Genomic DNA, 18,499 nt, shown 5'->3' on the forward strand with positions numbered 1-18,499 from the left:
TCATGTTGATAATATCTTCTTATCATAGGATGTGATGGTAAATATGAAACTTTACCTCTGTAGCTTCCAGTCCCAAAAAACTTCTAACCCTTGACAAATCACAAGAAAAATATCCCAAAGTTCTATTGCATGAGCATCTTAAAAAATACTGATCAGTGTTCTCAAAGCCTTCACAGCCAAGAGAAGCCTGAGGTGACTTGACAGCTAAATGTAATGTTGTATCCTGGATGCAATCTTGGAACAGGTAAAAAAAAAAAAATCGAATTAGAAAATAGTGGTAACCTAAGTAAAAAGGATTTGAATTAATAATAATGAATCAATATTGGTTTATTAACTTATCACATTAATTTAAAGATATTAACAATAGGAATAACAGGGTAGAGACCATATGGAAAATCTTTGTCCCAACCTAGCAATTTTTTTGTAAATCTAAAATTTCTAGAAGCAATAAAATATATTTAAAGTAACGTAAGAAAGAATGTGAGATACTATAAATAAAGACAGAAGAGAAAATATAAACATAAATCACATGTCCATTTCTCAAAAATAATAAAGTCACTATTCTTCTAATTCTTTTTCTATACTCATATAAATATACCTATGATTGAATAAGGAATGATCTCTTTGTTTGTATGTGGTGCTGAGGTTCGAACCCGGGCCGCACACATGGCAGGCCAGCACTCTGCCACTTGAGCCACATCCCCAGCCAGAATAAGGAATGATCTCAAATGGCATCTGTATCTGCTATTTAGCAGTCTGTTCTCCAAGTATGTAAGCATGTATAAACATAATTGTACAGTATTATTTTAAATGGCTACATGTTGAATAGATATATCATAATTTATTTAACTACTTCTTATCATCAAACAAATATCATAGTATCCAAATTTTCACCATATCACAAAATGTGACATAATTATTCTTGCATATTTTTAAGTTGGGTTCAACCCCACAAAACGTTTTTATTAGTTTCAAGAATTTATGTGTGTTCCCACATTATTTACCACTTTCTTTGTTCTTTCTTGAATCTCAGATTCCAGATGGAATCACTTTTTTTCTGATTGAAGTGGATTCTCTTAAAGATAAATTATAGAGGTATGGTTGCACATTCTCTGGAAATACCTTTACTTCAACTTTATGTTTAAGAGATGTATTTACAGAACATACAATACTATGATGATGATTGCTGATAATTGTCAATCGATAATCATTTTCTCAGCACGTAGTCTTCTAGTTTTCATTGTTACTGTTAATAAATTAGCAGTTGTACGATTCTCTTCTTCCTTTAAGACTCGTAGAGTGGTCNTTTTTTAGGGATTGGCTGGCTTCACTTAGCATAATCTGCTCTAATGCCATCCATTTCCCTGTAAAGGTAATCTGTCTTTATCTGGTTCCTTTAAATGTCTTCCCTTTCTGTTTGGTATTCTGTGCTTTCATTATGATGTGTCTACATGTGGGTTTTTGTTAATGATCTTACTTGAGATCTATTGAGCCTCTTTCATCTTTATATTAGTGTCTGTGGTGGGCAGAAAAAAATGGCTCCCTTAGGATGTCCATGTCTTAATTCCCAGAACCTGTGAATATCCATTTTAAGACTACATATGAAATTATGGGTCCTAATCAGCTGACAAAGATAGATTTTCCTGGATGATCCAGGTGGACTCAATATCATCAAAAGTGTTTGTAAAGTAGAATAGGAAGACTACAGAGGTGGTCAGAGTGGTAAGGACTTTACCCTCCTTTTGCTGGTTTTGAAGAGGAGAAAAAAGGGCCATGAGCCAGGGAGTGCAGGTGGCTTCTAAAAATTGTAAAGGAGAAGAAAACAGATTCTCCCCCAAAGTCTCAAGAAAAGGGATGCACCCTGCCAACACCTGGACTTCAGCCCACTGAGACCATTATTAGACTGCTGACTTCTGGGACTTCAAGACAATAAATATATAGTTTTAAGTAAGTAATTTTATAGTAATTTGTTAGGCAACTACAGAGAACTACCACAGTGCTTTTCAATAGTTCTGGGAAATTCTTCAAATAGTCTCATGAAATATTATTTTCACCCTATTCATACTCTCTCTATATTATGTATTTGCTGACCTCTTTTTAATACTTTGAATCTCTTTATTTTGATGTTACTCAAAAATAATTCGCTTTTATTTCAACTTCAATTAAACTCATATTTTATACATATATATTAACAATTAAGCCATAAGCATAATTATATTATATTATGTGCAATTTTAAAAGAAATCACATTTATTTTTTTCCCTAGGCTCTGAAATTTGGTGTTTAAGAATTCCAATGAAATTATTTTGATCAAAATTTAAATTTTATTCTCCTTACAGTAGTCTACCGAAAGTGCTTCTATCAATTGTCTCCTTTTAAGTGCTAGCAACTCAGTTTTGAGTGGCCAAAGATAATTGTTAAGGTAGAGTCCTCTTAGGCTGACTAACTTGATGCATAAGGATTTTGTGATTGTTGTCAAATATGTGTGGATATGTATGTGTATGATGGGGTCAAGTTTGCTTAATAATTCTATCTTGAAACAAATGACTATATTTTTTGAAGTTGTAATTACAAATATCTCCTACCTAAATCTAAATTTGACTTTTAAGGTAAGGTGTTCAATGAGTATTTTCTCAAAGACAGCTCTTGAACAACACCTATTAAAATAGTGTATTTATTCTTCCATGATTTTATCTTGGTATAAATTAGGTCATCATATTATAAGAATATTGTTAATCTAACAAAAAATGCTTTTCAGGATTCTTTCAAAATGTTAAGTCCATTATCAAACTGAAAATATTACTAGACTAAACCATTATGATCTTTTAGGAAAATATCCTCCTAAAATTTTGTTTTTAACAATGTCATGTTTGTAAGAACAAAGCAAAGTATTCTGATGATGACTGTCTTCTCATATAGTCATCCTACACCCTGACTTACTATATCAGTATCTAGTGGGGCAATACACTTCCTTTCAATCTTTAGTGGGTAAAGTTCATGTATCTTCTAATCTGCAAATGTAAGTTAAAACCCCTGTTAATAACCTATGAAACTCTACAGAAACACAACTGCACTTTGGAATTAGTTGTCCTTCTTTATTTCATAGTGTTCTTATTTATCAAGGCAAAGTGGTAGTACAGCAAATATTTCATTGTCACGTTCTACCAAAGGAATTTCACAGTAATAGCATTGTTTTAAAATGTATTTTATGATTTTTCCTGACTAGTACAAATCAGTTTTTCCCCTGTATTGTCAGCCTGGATCATCTAATCACAAAAATCAAGTGCTCCATGAGCTTCCGTATACAATTGTGATGGACTTACTAAAAAGACAGTTCCCTAATAATAATAATTTTATGACATGCATAAGAAATTAATTTTTTTCCACTTCTCACCTTTAATGGTTTAAAATAAAGAAGAGTATTGGATCTAAGTTTTAAGGTTTGTTTTCTTATATTCCTTAAAATGCTTGACTAAATCAATCTGAGTCTAGTTTTTCTGATATGTAAGATGATTATTATAAGATATATTATAAAAAATGTAAATCACTTAACATAGTGTATCGTATGTAGTTATTATTCTACAGACAGCAACTCTTGTGATTTTTATACTGTTCTGTACATCTGCCCTGCCTCACATGCCATGTAAAATAGCCAGTGAGTTTTAGGAAGTAACTCCAACACATATTGTAGAGCTTTTGCTCTGCTTGATCAACAGAGCAACAGAAGAGGATGCTTCTTTGGTCCAGAGTTCATTCAGTATGGAAAGGATTTGAGATTCTTATTTCATCTTGGTGAAGCAATCACAGGAATTCTTTTCTCAAATGTCTGTGTAAAAAGAAAAGTTTATATGCAAAATATAAAAGGGTGATGTTATTTTTAACCAACAGAAGCGGACTTATTTGAATATCCCATGTTGAAACAACTCTAGTACGATGACAGGCACTTTCTAGTGGAAATCAAATGCTCAAATGGAACAGCAGTTATTTTATTAGGCAATAGTGATATGCCTTTTATTAGTTGGACTCTGATAAACTCCTGACAACAGACAGTACTTTACCCGAAGAGACACGTATCATGAAACATAGTCTAACAACGAACTTTAAAAGTCTATTTCACTATGAGTCTCAAATGAAAATACAAAAGACAATTCTTATAGAATCAAATAAGAAGGAAACTAGTTCTTAACTTAAATAAATGTGGAAGTAAAACTTAAGTGACTATAATGGCTTCATATCCCTATGAAAATAATATGGAAATTGTGGGAACATTTAGAAATCTGTTCAAATGGAAAGCAAAGAGCACTTTCACATTATCTTGGGTTGGTAATCCCTTCTGTTCATAATACTTTTATTTTCTCAACAAAGTTATTTTTTCTAAGAATGAAGGGAAGGGTGAGGGGATGGAAATAGGAAAGACAATAGAATGAATTGGACCCAACTTTCCTATGTTCACATATGAATACACAACCAGTGAAACTCTACTCCGAGTACAACCACAAGAATGGGGTCCTGATTAGAATTAGTTATACTCCATGTATGTATAACATGTCAAAAAACATTCTACTGTTATGAATATCTAAAAAGGACAAATTAAAAAAAAGAGAGAAACAAGTTTGATAGTCTCTACTTTAAGGACCTCACAGGGGCAAAAAAAAAAAAAAGTGGCCTTTTCTGTTAAATCTCAGGATAACTTAGTATTTAGAGCTTTAAAGAGATATTCTTAATCAAACAACTTATTTTTTGTCTTATTTTATATAAAACTGATGATAGTATATAAAATTCTACTCTTTATAGAAGATAACACAAAGAATTTTCATTTTTTATTCCTTATATGAAAATACACTTTAGAGATTTCTAAATTTGGTATTTATTTTGTGGCCCCATTAAATCTGCTATCTTTTCCCTAGTTGTCTGAAAGATTCAAACTTAAGGTTAGCAGCCTCCATAAAGGTTTTGAAAGGAATCAGGGTATATTTAAGAATCCATTTTATATTGAAACATGGCCATAAGTATTTTCAAGTACACTGAAATGACACTTCACCAGCAACCCTCCCCTTCTTCCATGCCACTTCGGTTTAGTAGGTTTTGTTCATGTCAGTTCTTTCTCAGAGGAGATTTCAAGGACAAAGGTTGGTTCAGCTACCATGGCCTTAGCCATACCAGAATATGTGCTTTAACTCTAGAGAAATTTCCTAATTAATATTCTGTAGCAAAATGGCTGAGAACTATGATTTGCTCTCTGAATCTCTTCCTAGAAATGAAATTCAGAAAGCTGATCAACCAGTCTGGGAACTCATAGAAGTATGTCTTCCCTTAGATACAAATAGAGGTGTATCATGACCAGTATACTCATTGGCCTACTAGCCCATTAATGATGGACAACACCGATTTGCCCCAACCCGCTATAGTTTCACAAACAAGGAGAATCATCTCTGTTTTAGGAATGAAAGTTCTGTTTTAATGTTATTTTAAAGTAATTGGCAGTGGCACATCTTAGTCTAAATTTAAATTCTAATATTCAGGATGGTTTTTAATAATGGCATACAAATAATACAAAAACTTTCAAAATGACCATAGAAGACATTAAAATTCAGTTAGGTTTATCTGGGATTGAGAACTCTTGCCACCCTCCCACATAAAATGGTGAAATGTGAATATAGGCAGTTAATATTATAGACATGATGATGACTATGTATTGGGCAGAAAAATATCACCACCATTTTCTTGGAATGTCTCTCAGTACTTCTGTGTTTGTAGGAAGGTAGACTGGCCTGGTTTAGCTCTCAAATTATAACTTTCTAGATTTTCCATAGGGAGTAAAAAATAAATAAATAAAAAGAGCAAGAGGCTAAAAACTACAGCCCACCTACGTTTAATCATTAATAATGAGCCCTTTGGTGAACCTAGGTCTGATTTTGGAGTTTGGAATCTGACCTTTCCCCAAAGATAAACATTATTGTCACAGGTTCTGAGGAGAGTCACTCCCTTGCTGCCTGCCATCTGAAGAGTCCGCTTCTCAGTGACTCCTTGCTCAGGACTGGATGCAGTAGAGGGTAGCTGGTCAATATGATTCTTCTTGCTGTGCTTTTTCTTTGCTTCATTTCCTCATATTCAGCTTCTGTTAAAGGTAAGTTTGTGTTGTCTTTTGCTAAACTTTGATTTTGGTCTTTGGGGAGAAAGTGTGTGTGTGTGCATGTGTGTAGTGAATGAGTTCCTAACTAAACTATCTTAAAGCTGTGTGATTTTGGAATGTTCGTGAAAGCAAGACTAGGTTGATATGAAAACTAAATTCAACTTTCTTCCTCCATTTTCCTTTTCATTTTAGTCTTTCTTACCAGTGGGTTTCTAGCTTCAGTTTCTCATTCCGGGTTTATTTTTAAAAGAGGAGGAAAAGAAGCTAGCTATTGTTACCCATGGCTGTTGGTAAAGCTGAATGCAACTCCCTTCATTTGAATTGTAAAACAGGATTTAAAAAACCTCCAGTACTTAAATTTCCTTCTAGTTGCTTAGCAATGTGACATCAAGAAGAATTAGATCCAATGAAAAAGGCATTTGATTTGCCAAAGAATTATGAATGAAATGGTAATGCATGTGTTTAACCCATTACCATTCAAAAGTGCTAGAATAATCACAGTTGGTGAATTAAGAAAATAAAACTACATGATATGAGTTTAAGAAATAAGACTTATCTTTGGAAAAATAGTGTAGTGAGTTAGTTTTTATTTTAAGATGAAATTGATTAAGTTATAAATTGATACCCCCAGAAAAAGCAAGAGGAAAAAAAATCCATATTTTTTGAGAAATGGTTTCAAAGGGCTGTATAAAATGTACTAATATGGAAACTTATTTTAAATCAGATAGATTATAAACTCCTTGACTTTCTGAATGTTGCTCTGTATAAAATTGTCACTTTTTAGAGACTTAAGACACAGTGTTAAAACATGTCCATCTAACAAACCACTTAACAGGGACCCACTTATAAAACTACTTACTCTAAGAAATTGATACAAAACAACTATTTGGTAAACTTTTAATATCTGTTTGGGATAATGTGGCTTTTGATTATAAAGCGAAATCTGTATCAAGATTTTTTATGCAGGAAATTTCCCGGAGAAAAAAATGGCAAACTTTGTCATTGGAACAATGAGGACTAAATGTCAACTATTTCACCTAAACAAATTATAGATAATTAAAGATAAATCAGTTACACGAGTTTCTACACTGTATTTAAAGATAGTCCTTACTTGAATGAAAAAAATTTTAAGGAGAAAAAAGTGGTGATTTGTAAATAATATCTGAGAATTATTAGCATACTATTTTACTGCCAAACTCTAGAATATTTGAAGTATGAATGATACAAATATCATAATATCAAACCTAATATCATGATAGTTTTGAGAAAAATAATGGTGGACTTCTCGAATTTCTATTCTATAAACTAGGAAATTACAAATGCATTTATAAAGGATTTAAACACATATACATGCATAGACGCATATACACCCAACAGCACACAGGAAAATTGTAGTTTAGAACATGACAGATAGTTTGCTGTGTACAAGCTCAGTGGCAAATCCAGATTTTAGAACCTGAAACTTAAGCAATTTAGAGTCCATCTTTGAGAAAAGATTACAAAACTATCTTGTTTTTTCAAGGGATACTGAAAAAGATAAGGAATGTGTACACATCACTAGGGTCCCCTTCCAAAGTCCTAGAAGGAGCCTTTAAGCTTAACTGGTTGCTAAATGCATATTGCTTATTCCAAATATCACAAATAAAAAGGACTAGTTATTTCTACTTGCATGGAATGACCTTCAGTATTATAGTACCATGATTTCATTATAGATTCTTTGCTTTCATAATGATTTTCATCTAAACAGCAAGCTATCTCAAAATTAGACCATTCTAAATGTTGGAATCCCATGCATCACCTCAAAACTCATCTCTACTTTAAATTACCAATACAACTATTTAGTAATTTCTAAACTCTGAGTGGATGTTGAGGGCAGATTGGCACAAGAAGAGAATGGAGGAGAGGGCTGGGATTAAGATATTAGTAGAAGAGAGTCTATGTGATTTGTTGAGTCTGAACTTTCTTAAAGACTCAAATTTTCCCTACTTTCTAGGGGAAGAGGTACTGGGATCAAACCCAGGGGCACTCTACCAGTGACCTATGTCCCCAACCCTTATTATTTTTTTTATGTTGAGACAGGGTCTGGCTAAATTGCATAAGGTCTCAGTAAATTGCTGAGGCTGGCCAATTTACGATCCTTCTGCCTCAGCCTCCTGAGTCTGGGGATTACAGGTGTGAGCCACGGTACCCAGCCTTCCTACTTTTTCATAATTATACTTTGTAATGGTGGGTCGGTCTCAATATTATATTTGGGTGTTCTCTATATAACACTTTTTTACTTTCTGTTTAATTTTGCCACCAACTTTAAACCTGAATGGTTCCTTCACTTTCAGACTTCTCTCAGCCCAGCCCTACCCTTACTTTTTGGTCTGTTTACATGAATTACCTTTCCTTTTTCTATTTTACTACTGGCCTTATAGTTCTGTGTTGGATCTTATACTTCATCACCTCCTATCCTTTCCATTATTGCCCGGCTCCTCACACCTCATTTTAGATTACCTCTGCTTTGTCTCCATGCTTAAGCCAATTAGCGGTGCTATTTATTTTACCTAAGTTTTATGAATGAGTACAGTATTTTAAAATATTTTTTAAGCTTTCCAAACTAAGAGTTTTGTTGCTTTTCAGTCTTTTAAACACTCTAAATACATTTGAAGAGGCAAATTGAACAGATACTGACTCCTTTTTTGACTCAGCTTAGTTTTACTTTTGGTTTCACTAACATCAGTTCCAAAAAAGGCCATTGTGCATATTCTGAAGAGCAAATACCCTAAAAAAGGAAACTAAGTCAATAATATAACATGCCTCCGATTCCCAGTGTTGCCAGACCTCTGAATAACATAACAGAGAAAGAGGCAGGGTTCACAGTAAGAATACTAGGGCACACTAATTATTTGAACCATGTTAGGCTTTTGAGGCATTAGGCAAAAGAACAACATTTTAGGCCTGTTGAAGGCAGTAGGAAAAAAACCTTTGGTTCAACAGGGCTCTTTTCTTTACCTGTGCTTTATTCTCTTCAAGTCATAATCAAGAATTGATCTATTGTTCCCTTTTGTGTTCCGTTGAACAGTAAAATAAAAGTAAGAAAAAAAAATTAACTACATAATAGTTGTGAAAGCTTTGAAATTTAAGATAGACTACCTTCCTCCAATTTTTTTCGTAGTTATTTTAATCAGAAGGCACCTTCATGTAGACCACAAACTTGATTTCAGTTGAATTTGAATATTAAAAGTCTGCAGTATATCTACTTTATTGGGTCACACTTGGAGTTGGCTTCTGTCAGCTTTCCCATAGTGCTTACCTTTTAGAATTGCTGTGAAGATTAGATGATAAAAACATGTATTTATTTCTTTTATGTCCTATGTGGAATTTATTAGGTGTCATTAAAAATTTTTTAAATAAATAAATAAATAAAGCTTCCTATTTTCTCCAGCCAAAATATCTTTCCTGGTCTCAAAGCCAGTGTTTGTACCTCCTGCAGAATCCCCAGTTAAAATGCAGAAGAGCAGAGATGGGATGCTGGGGAAATCATCTCCTTCAAGATTTTTCCTGACTCTCTCTGCCTTCTGTATCTCAGACCTCAGACCCCCAACTTGATGTTTGGATAGTCTGGTTTTGTATGGACACACTTAGATACCTACTCTTACACCTCCTTTATCCACCTCTTGATTCCTATTAAATTCTTGTCCTCTTTCTTTGAAACTTCATCAGATCATGTAATACCTGAAACCTAAAACTAGGTCATCACTGAAACTGTGTGGCAAGCTTTCTGTCTCAGCTCTGAGTCAAACTCCAAGTGTATGCAGATGTCCTCCCTAGTCTCCCTGACACCATAGGGCCCTATCTGACTCATCTCTTTCTGCTGTGTTTTTCATTTGCTTGGTTGCAGCCCTTGTAACCTACAGGCCAGTCCTGCATCACACTGCAGGGATCCTGCTCCAGGCCTCTGCACTTGCTACTTGTGCAGAGGGAATGGGGAGTCCAAGTGGAAGTGGAGCAGGGCAAACTCTTCCCATAGTTCTCCATGTGGATAGCCTAAAGCCTTCACTTTCCCACAGAGGTCTTTCCCTCAGCATCCCCATTCCCTTCTGGGTTTCAGTAGTTTTCATTCGCCTTTCTAACATAGTATATCAATTGCTCCTGTGCTTATTTTTGTTTTACTACTCATCTCCCCCTCATTTGGATGTAAATCCATGAAGGTAGAAATTTTGTATCCTTGTTAGTTTGCACAGCCCCAGAGTCCAGAAAATTGCCTACCATCCAGCAGGAACTCAGTATATCCTTGTTCAATAAATGAGTGAATTTCTATCTCACTCCCTAGAAATGGAAAATAATTCAATCTAAAGTTTCCAACATCTATAGTATAAGCAAGAACATGGTCTCTAGGGCTAGATGACTAAGGTTCGAATTATGTCTCCACAGCTAATTACCTGGGGAAGTTTGGGTAAATTGTAAAATCTCTGAGTTGCTCAGTTTCCACATTTGGAAAATGAGTAATGCTACTGCTTAACACAGTAGATTTTTATGTCCATACAAGAAAACTAGAGACAATATATTTTGACCATTTTTTTCTCCAGGCAATATGTGCTTTAGTGGGTAGTGGAGCCAGAGCAATAGTTAATTACTGTGTAGATGGTAAGGGCTCTTCAGAGGCCTTCTTAATTTTTTTGTTTTTTGAAAGTAATTTTACTTCCTTTTTCAGCAATCTCAATTTTGATGTAGCTACTCCCCTCTCTTTCCTGCCCCTCCCTCCATACATATAGTTCTTCAGGAAGAAAAGTGATGACTGCCTGTTATAGTTAACTTGGTAATAATGTAACCTCATTAGTCCTAAGGAGAAACATATACTGAATTTTTCTTGATAATCTCTTGAGACCCATTCATAGAAAATATACCCACCCCAAATTATATGACTATAAACTCCAAGTCATCTCTGGAGAAGGCTTACTTGCTCCTTCTTTACATTTCTTGGGGATAAGTTAAATTGAATTGGAAAAGTTCCATATGTCAGTTTCTTGGCCCACAATACTGACGTATGTGTGCACTCTGTGATATTAACTGGCCCCTGGTGGAGTTAGAGATGTAGCTCAGTGGTAAATGGCTTCCTAACATACATTATGTCCTAGGTTCAGTCCCCAGTACTAAATTCATATAAGTAAGTAAAAAATTGCCCCTGGTCAAATTTAAGCCTATGCTAGGACTTTATGTAGTAAAAAAATCACTTTATTTCAGCAAACCTAATTTAAATTTATTTAGTTGTAGTCTTAAAATGTACTTTTGTACGGGGCCTGGGGTTGTAGCTCAGTGGCAGAGCACTTGTCTTGCCTGCATGAAGCCCTGGGTTCAATCCTCAGTGCCACATTAAAAAAATAAATAAATAAAGATTTTTTAAAAAGTACCTTTGTACTAAAAGTTTACTAAGTAAATTAATAAAGTACATGGGGGCTTATTTTTTAAATAGCAAAAATATCCAAATTAAAGAAATGCCCTTCTAGAACTACTAAAACTACTTTGGCATTCAACTGTTGGCATTAAAAATATGGAAATTACATATGGTTCTTATTAATTATAAATAATTTTTAATAAATGTATCAAGTGACTCCTATTAATTAATTGAGCTCATGTTACATAATAAGAAACAATACAATGGCATTTTCTTAAAAAAAAAGTTCTTTTGTTCAACCAGGTTAATATTTGGATAACCTGATAACTGACAAGAGGTACAAACTAAGGTTTTCTGAAATGGGAATTTGTTTTTTTGGTTGTCTTATTTATATTTTCTAAGCCACTGATCTCACACAGGTGGAGGAGCAGGACCATCTTTGCTTCAGCAGATAAGTATCTTTGTATGTACTAAGCCCCCAGTGAGTACCAGTGAGCTAGAGGAAGGTATTGGTGTTAAGTCTCTATGTTCCCTGACCTAACAGCTGTCTTACAGATTGACTTGTGTTACTCTCTTTATGCAGGTCACACAACTGGTCTCTCATTAAATAATGACCGGCTGTACAAGCTCACCTACTCCACTGAAGTTTTCCTTGATGGGGGTAAAGGAAAACTCCAAGATGTTGTGGGCTACCGAATCTCTTCCAATGTGGATGTTGTCCTACTGTGGAGGAACCCTGATGGTGATGATGACCAACTGATCCAAATCACAGTGAGCATTTTCTGCTAAAAACAAAACGCACACACACACAACACACACACACACAAACACACACATGGATTAGATGTCAACATAGTCTTTTGAGATATGTACCATTTGATAGCACTTGTGTTGTGCTCTTCATTACATAACTATTTTATTTGTTATTTTTCTCTAAAATCAGTGCTAGATTCACAGTTTTGAAGTTTTTGCTGATCAAAAGTGATCTTATTTTTCCAAATTGATGAAGCAGGTACTATATGCTTGTGGGCAACTGAAGTATTTTGTCCAATTCTGTATATTAATCAGACATTAAACTGGAATCCATTCAAAATGTTCTTGGAGTGAGGGATCTACAGTCCATATCATGTGAAAAACAATTGAGACTACTCTAAGTGAAAAGCAAGATATATTAGGAGATTCTTGATTTAACAAGAGGAATCACCATTGAGGGAGTACAACTGTTTTGCATTCTTCCCAAAGAAAGAACCAAGATCGCTCTTACACAGCACTATTTGGTCAATATGGATGGTTTAGATTCATATATTGAGAATGAAGTTCAATTACATGGTCTATGATGACTCCATACTTGCTTTTCCAAAACCTAAAGACAATAGATTTTTTTTAAAAAAATAAAGTCAGTAATTTTTCTGCATATTAATGTGAAATAGGTACAGGAATCAAGTACTTGAAACAAATAGTTTCTGATGTCATTTGCAATAAGGCTCGATGCAACTCATTTACCAAGTTATCTTTGCTTGGATGTCTCTGGTGGTTGTTGTATTTTTCAAATAGTATCAAAGCATCATCATCCACTTCTCTGAGCCATTTCTCAAGAGAACAATAAACTATTCTGCAAAAAATCATTACATAAATCCTTGTTCAGATGGTTTACCTTTAATTTTATATATACAGATATGGTAGAATGGGGCAGGAGTCCTTTCAGACAAATAGTACAGAAAGCAATGTGATCAGCAGACAGCAAAGGCTCAAACAAGTGACGAGAGTGAAAGAGGTGTGGAAGAGCTGTAGTCATATTGCCGTTATAGTCTGAAGTCACAGGATTCTTGAGTATTGATGTTTTGCCTAATTTGAAAAATCTAATTTTAAAATACCTTCTCCATTCTTGTTAAGTTACAGTGGCAAGGTCCTATCCTTCATGGATTGAAAAATGACAAGCTTACTTGGTCTATTACTTTGTCATTTTATTTTCCAAGAGGCAGACATCGATGCTTTTCTAACAGGCTTTTATACATGACTCTAGGTAACAGATGTAAAGGTGGAAAATGTGAATCAGCAGAGAGGAGAAAAGAGTATCTTCAAAGGAAAAAATCCACCCAAAATCATAGGAAAGGCAAACCTGGAAGCTCTGCAAAGACCTGTGCTCCTTCATCTAATCCGTGGAAAGGTAAAGGGATTTTGGAGATTCCACATCTTTCTTCTCCAACTTGCTATTTTTCTTCTCTTTGTTAGATATTATTTTGAGGAAATCATGTTGTCACTACTTTTGTAGTAAAAGGAATTATTTCAAGAACAAATTTTTAAAAATTGCAAATGAAATGTTTTCAAAGTAAATCAATGACCTGAATTCTCTTATACCTTTTAGACAATTTGTTTCCTACTCTTGTGAAAATCTTTACAGTAAAGTATTTATTGATGAGAAGCACTATTAAAAAGTATATTCCTTATTCAGTTAGAAAAAGTTGGGATGGTATAACACAGCAAGACATCACAGCATGATTAGATGAATTCAAGAAAGTAGACAAATTAGAATGAAATGATATATCTTAGATAAATAATATTAAATTGTTTCAAGGGTATCAATATCTAGCCAAAGTACAAAGTCAAAGCTTTTAAAGGGCATGGAATGTCTAAGGTGTGGTTGATTTTTTTTTAAACTGCTTAGAGATTCTTAAAAAACTATAACTTGGAAAATAATTTAATGGTTAAAATAAAGAACGAATGCTATAATATGCATTTGAAAATTTGCTTGAGATATTCTGCAACAGGTCATTACTTATGGTTTGAACATTGTCTAATTTAAATGGTCTTAATATATTTGGAATTGAGAGGCAATTTTTCACAGGTACAGGGGTTTGAACCCCTGGTGCTACATTCCCAGTTCCTTCCTTCCTTCCTTCCTTCCTTCCTTCCTTCCTTCCTTCCTTCCTTCCTTCCTTCCTTCCTTCNTATGACCAAATATGAATATATATATGATGTATGTATTCACCTCTCCTATGACCAAATATGAATCCCCGTCTTCAGGAATGCGTCCTCTTCTCCACTTGTCAAGACACTTTCTGCGTGTGGGTTTTGCTCACAGGCCTGTTATTTTGTACAGTTCATGTCCTTCCAGACAGTTGGAAATGACCAGCCCTCTTTAGAACACTCTTGGCACTTTGTAGCTCACTGGTGGCCCTTATCACTTTTCTTTGGACCACTTGCATTCGTTTCTAGATTGTGACTTAGGTGGAGGAAATGCCCATTCCTCTTTCTGTTCAAGCCCTCTCCTCTACTTCATGTTCTCCCACTCCCTTTCTCTACAAAGTCCCCAAAACCATTCCCTGTACTGACTGGCGTAGTATTCCATAAAGTCTTACCCAACACCCTCCACAGCCCAGAGCCCCTGAGCTTATTTCTGTCAAAGCCTGTATCAAAGAGTATTGCAATTTTCTCTATTTATCTGCAGTCTACATTCAGAATTGAGTTTCTTATGGGAAAAAAAATGTCTTTATTTTCAACACCTTTCTCATAGTGGGAACACAATAAATGCTTGTAAAATAAAGGGATAGACAAACAAGGTTATTTGGGGCTAAAATAAGTCAGACTTTGAGGAAGACTTTCCTTATTGTTGATAGAATAGTAGTAAAACCTCACTGGGCACTTCCTGTGTGTCAGGTGCTGACTGAAGACATCACCTGTATTGTCTCTTATCTTGGTGACAGCCCCAGGAAGCAGGTGTAGCTTTATCATCTTGTGATAGACAGGGACCTAAGTTAAGAGAAGTTAAGAATCTTAGCTAAGGCCACACTACTGGTGACTTGGAAGAGAGTCTGTGGTCAAACTTCTAGGTTCTACTATCTTTCAGCTGGAAAGCATTTGCGAAAATGCCTCTTTGTTTGACGTGGAGTACGCATTATTACATTCTTTACCATATGTGTTCACTTACTTGATTTGCATATGTCTCAACTTGGTTAATAATATGACATACTTTTATTTTCTTCTCTGAGCTTCCAACATAGCAAGACATTTGAGTCTGTAAAATATTAATTGCATTTATAATCTTAATGACACCCAGTCATTTTATAGCTCCTTCACTTACAGTTGAGTACAAAGTCTCCTGCTACATGCACAAAAGAACTCACTGCCCTCTCTGTTCAAAGGCTGGGATGGAGCAGCCACGTCATTTATTTCAGTGATGCCAATGTGCCAGTTCTAGAGGAGCTCTGATTTGTCATGATTTACTGTCACCACAGGTTAAAGTACATCATCATATCTCTCAATTATACGATAAAGTACTTGTTGGAAAATACTTGACCCCAGAGACTAAAAAGCCAAAGTGGAATTTTCAGCTATATCATTGTTAGAAAGATCATTACTTTGGGAATTCAGCTTACTGTGAGAGAAATTATGCAAAGACAGGGTAAAAATGCTGAGGTGCAATTTTCTTAGGGAGCATTTTTTACTGAAATTAAGTTTTACTGGAAATTTCTATGATTTCAAGGATGCTCATCAGCATGTATTTTTGTCCTTCCAGAGAGGTCCTCCCTTCTCCCCTTCCCATTTGAAACTCCCTTATTTACATTATAAAAGAAAACTCATCAAAATATTCATATGCATCTCTCTCTCTCTCTTAAAAAATTCATATGCATATTCATCGCACATGTTCCTTTTTCCATTGCTGCTCATTTTCCCTACATAAGTGTTTGGGTGCGACTCTGGTTTTGCTCTGGTTTTGTCTACAAATCATGAAGTAAGTTGGAAATGTGACGGGTTATCTGGTTGGGCTGATTAACACTGACAAGAGAAAGAAGCCTCAAGTTGCAGCATAAATTCATTTTTTTTAAGCCTGAAATGCTAATCTAATTAACCAGATAATTATCAGCTTTCCGTTCCTGGTTTTGGTTGTCTGTATTGATTAAATTAACTGCATGGCTGCCTAGTTGGCCTCTTATTTTGTGTTGTTTCCAGGCATTAATTTGTTCTATGAATCTGGCAGCCTCCCTCCTGGACACACACTGAAACTTCAAAGGAACTGTGACACCTTAAGAGTTTTCAAATTCTCCATCTATTCCTTCATTTGTTTGTTTTCCAAAGTGCCATTTCCTAGCTGTGCTGGCTGAGATACATAACTAAGATAAAATGACCAATCACTGTTGGCTGGGATCTTTTCATTTATTTTTGCTATTTGGCCAGTCAATATAATTTTTCTTTCTTTTGTTTTTAAAGTGTATATAATTAAAGGAGTGTGTGCAGAGATACATCTCCTTTCTATAGACAAAATGTGAATGATGCTGGATTCTGAGAAGATGGCCACCCAAATTTGATCAAAGGAGGCACTGCCTCCCTTCCTGACAACCTTCCCAGTCTCCTTCTAGATTTGGTTTCCTTGGGTTAAAGGCTTAGTTTATAACTTGGTTGTGCCTGCTACTGTGCTCTGGAAACTTTGGAGACTGTGGATTCAGATAAAAACCTTGTGTTCTGGGATGTTCAGAACCATCTCAGTACCTAATGAAGTGATCAGCTTTATGACCTGGGTATAATAAAACTTAGTTCCTATTGTGAAATAATGAACTTATTCATTATTTCAGAACTGTAAAGTTCTGTTGTATGATTGTTTTTTAAAATAATTTTGACACTTAGCAAATAGGGATACAAATACTATCTCCACTTTGGATTTCACTGGTCTGCTCTGAAGAGACAGAAGTTAAGCTCCAGAGGTAATAGTCACACAAAAGGGGGAAAAAAGACTAGTCCCCGTTCCTATTTCTAGGGAAACAATAAAACTAATTGAAAGAATTAATTTTTTTCTTTGTGTCTCATAGTTTACATTCTTCAAGCTTCTGGGGAAAAACAAGTGAGTCAATAAGAGAAGAGTATTTGATCTTTTGCATAGTAAAAAATTAAATTTGAGAACTGGGTTTCCTAAAATTTCATGTAAAATTTAAATAGTTCTGTAAATAGGCACATTTTGTAATCTGGAAGGAAAATGAAGTGAATAATGATACAGGTATTTTCCCCACTTAATGGGGAAAAAAACAACTATGCTGTCTAAACTATTGAAGTCTCGGGCCAGAATATACCAGCCAGACTCATGTGCACAACACCACTGAGTGGACACTAACTCTCCTGGGTTCAAGCAATCCCATTAAACATCTTAATAGGTATGTTATTTGGAGATATCATACCCCCAGATATTGCAAAGGAAATGGCACTATCATGGCTAAAGTAAAGAAGACCCAGTTTACTAAAAGAAAGAAGACCCCATTTACAATATAGAACATCAGAAACTCAGCTTGGATTTAAGAAATTGCCAGTGATTTGTTTGAGAACATGATACCATGGATTTTCAGACACTGAGGTCATTATTCCAGTTCCTTTTTAACTGGGACAAACAACACTATTCTAACATTTATAGGTTTGTCCAGTGGTCCAGTGTAATGACTAAATTGATTGTCAGATAAAGTGTCTAGTAAATATGTCACTAGGCAGAGTATATGTACGAAATAAAAATAAAGGGTTGAGACTGTTGTTCGGATAATTTAGCCAAATATTCTCTTCTAATGCATGACAGGTTTTTATGTAGGCTGAATTGTTCAGATTTATATTAATTGAATCATTACATAATTACTGAACTTTCTATTTTACTTGAAAAGTCATGGTTGTTTTTCAAGATGAATAGGAATGCATTCTAGATATTTCTGGTAGAAATTCTCAGCTATAATTATCACAGACCTTGGGAATCTTTATAGGGAAAACATATCTAGCCTCTATTTCTAAAACTTGTGAGTCTTTGGAGTCAATATAGGATAAAAAACAACAGGCTGCTTCCCAGAGAATTCTCTCTGTATATTTATCCTGTTTCTTACACATTGGCTAACTTATCCAAACAATAAAAGACACAGTACCTATCTGTACACGTGGAAAAATGAGAATTCATACCCTATTTGAATCAAATGTATGATATGTCAAGATCATTGTATTGTCTTGAACAACTAATAAAAAAA

The 18,499-nt window shown here is 34.8% G+C and overlaps 1 protein-coding gene across 1 annotated transcript in view; it reads left to right on the forward strand.

Moving 5' to 3' along the window:
- The first annotated feature begins 5,965 nt into the window (after positions 1–5,965).
- LOC107141150 (microsomal triglyceride transfer protein) overlaps positions 5,966–18,499 on the forward strand; it is a 46,559-nt gene continuing 34,025 nt past the window's right edge. The window contains exons 1-3 of the mRNA XM_048813859.1: positions 5,966–6,127; positions 12,097–12,284; positions 13,537–13,680. Of these exons, the coding sequence (XP_048669816.1) occupies positions 6,067–6,127; positions 12,097–12,284; positions 13,537–13,680 (393 nt within the window). The 5' untranslated portion in view covers positions 5,966–6,066. The remainder of the gene's footprint in view (positions 6,128–12,096; positions 12,285–13,536; positions 13,681–18,499) is intronic.

The sequence above is a fragment of the Marmota marmota genome, unplaced genomic scaffold, assembly GCF_001458135.2.
Source record: "Marmota marmota marmota unplaced genomic scaffold, marMar, whole genome shotgun sequence".
Taxonomy (NCBI): Eukaryota; Metazoa; Chordata; class Mammalia; order Rodentia; family Sciuridae; genus Marmota; species Marmota marmota.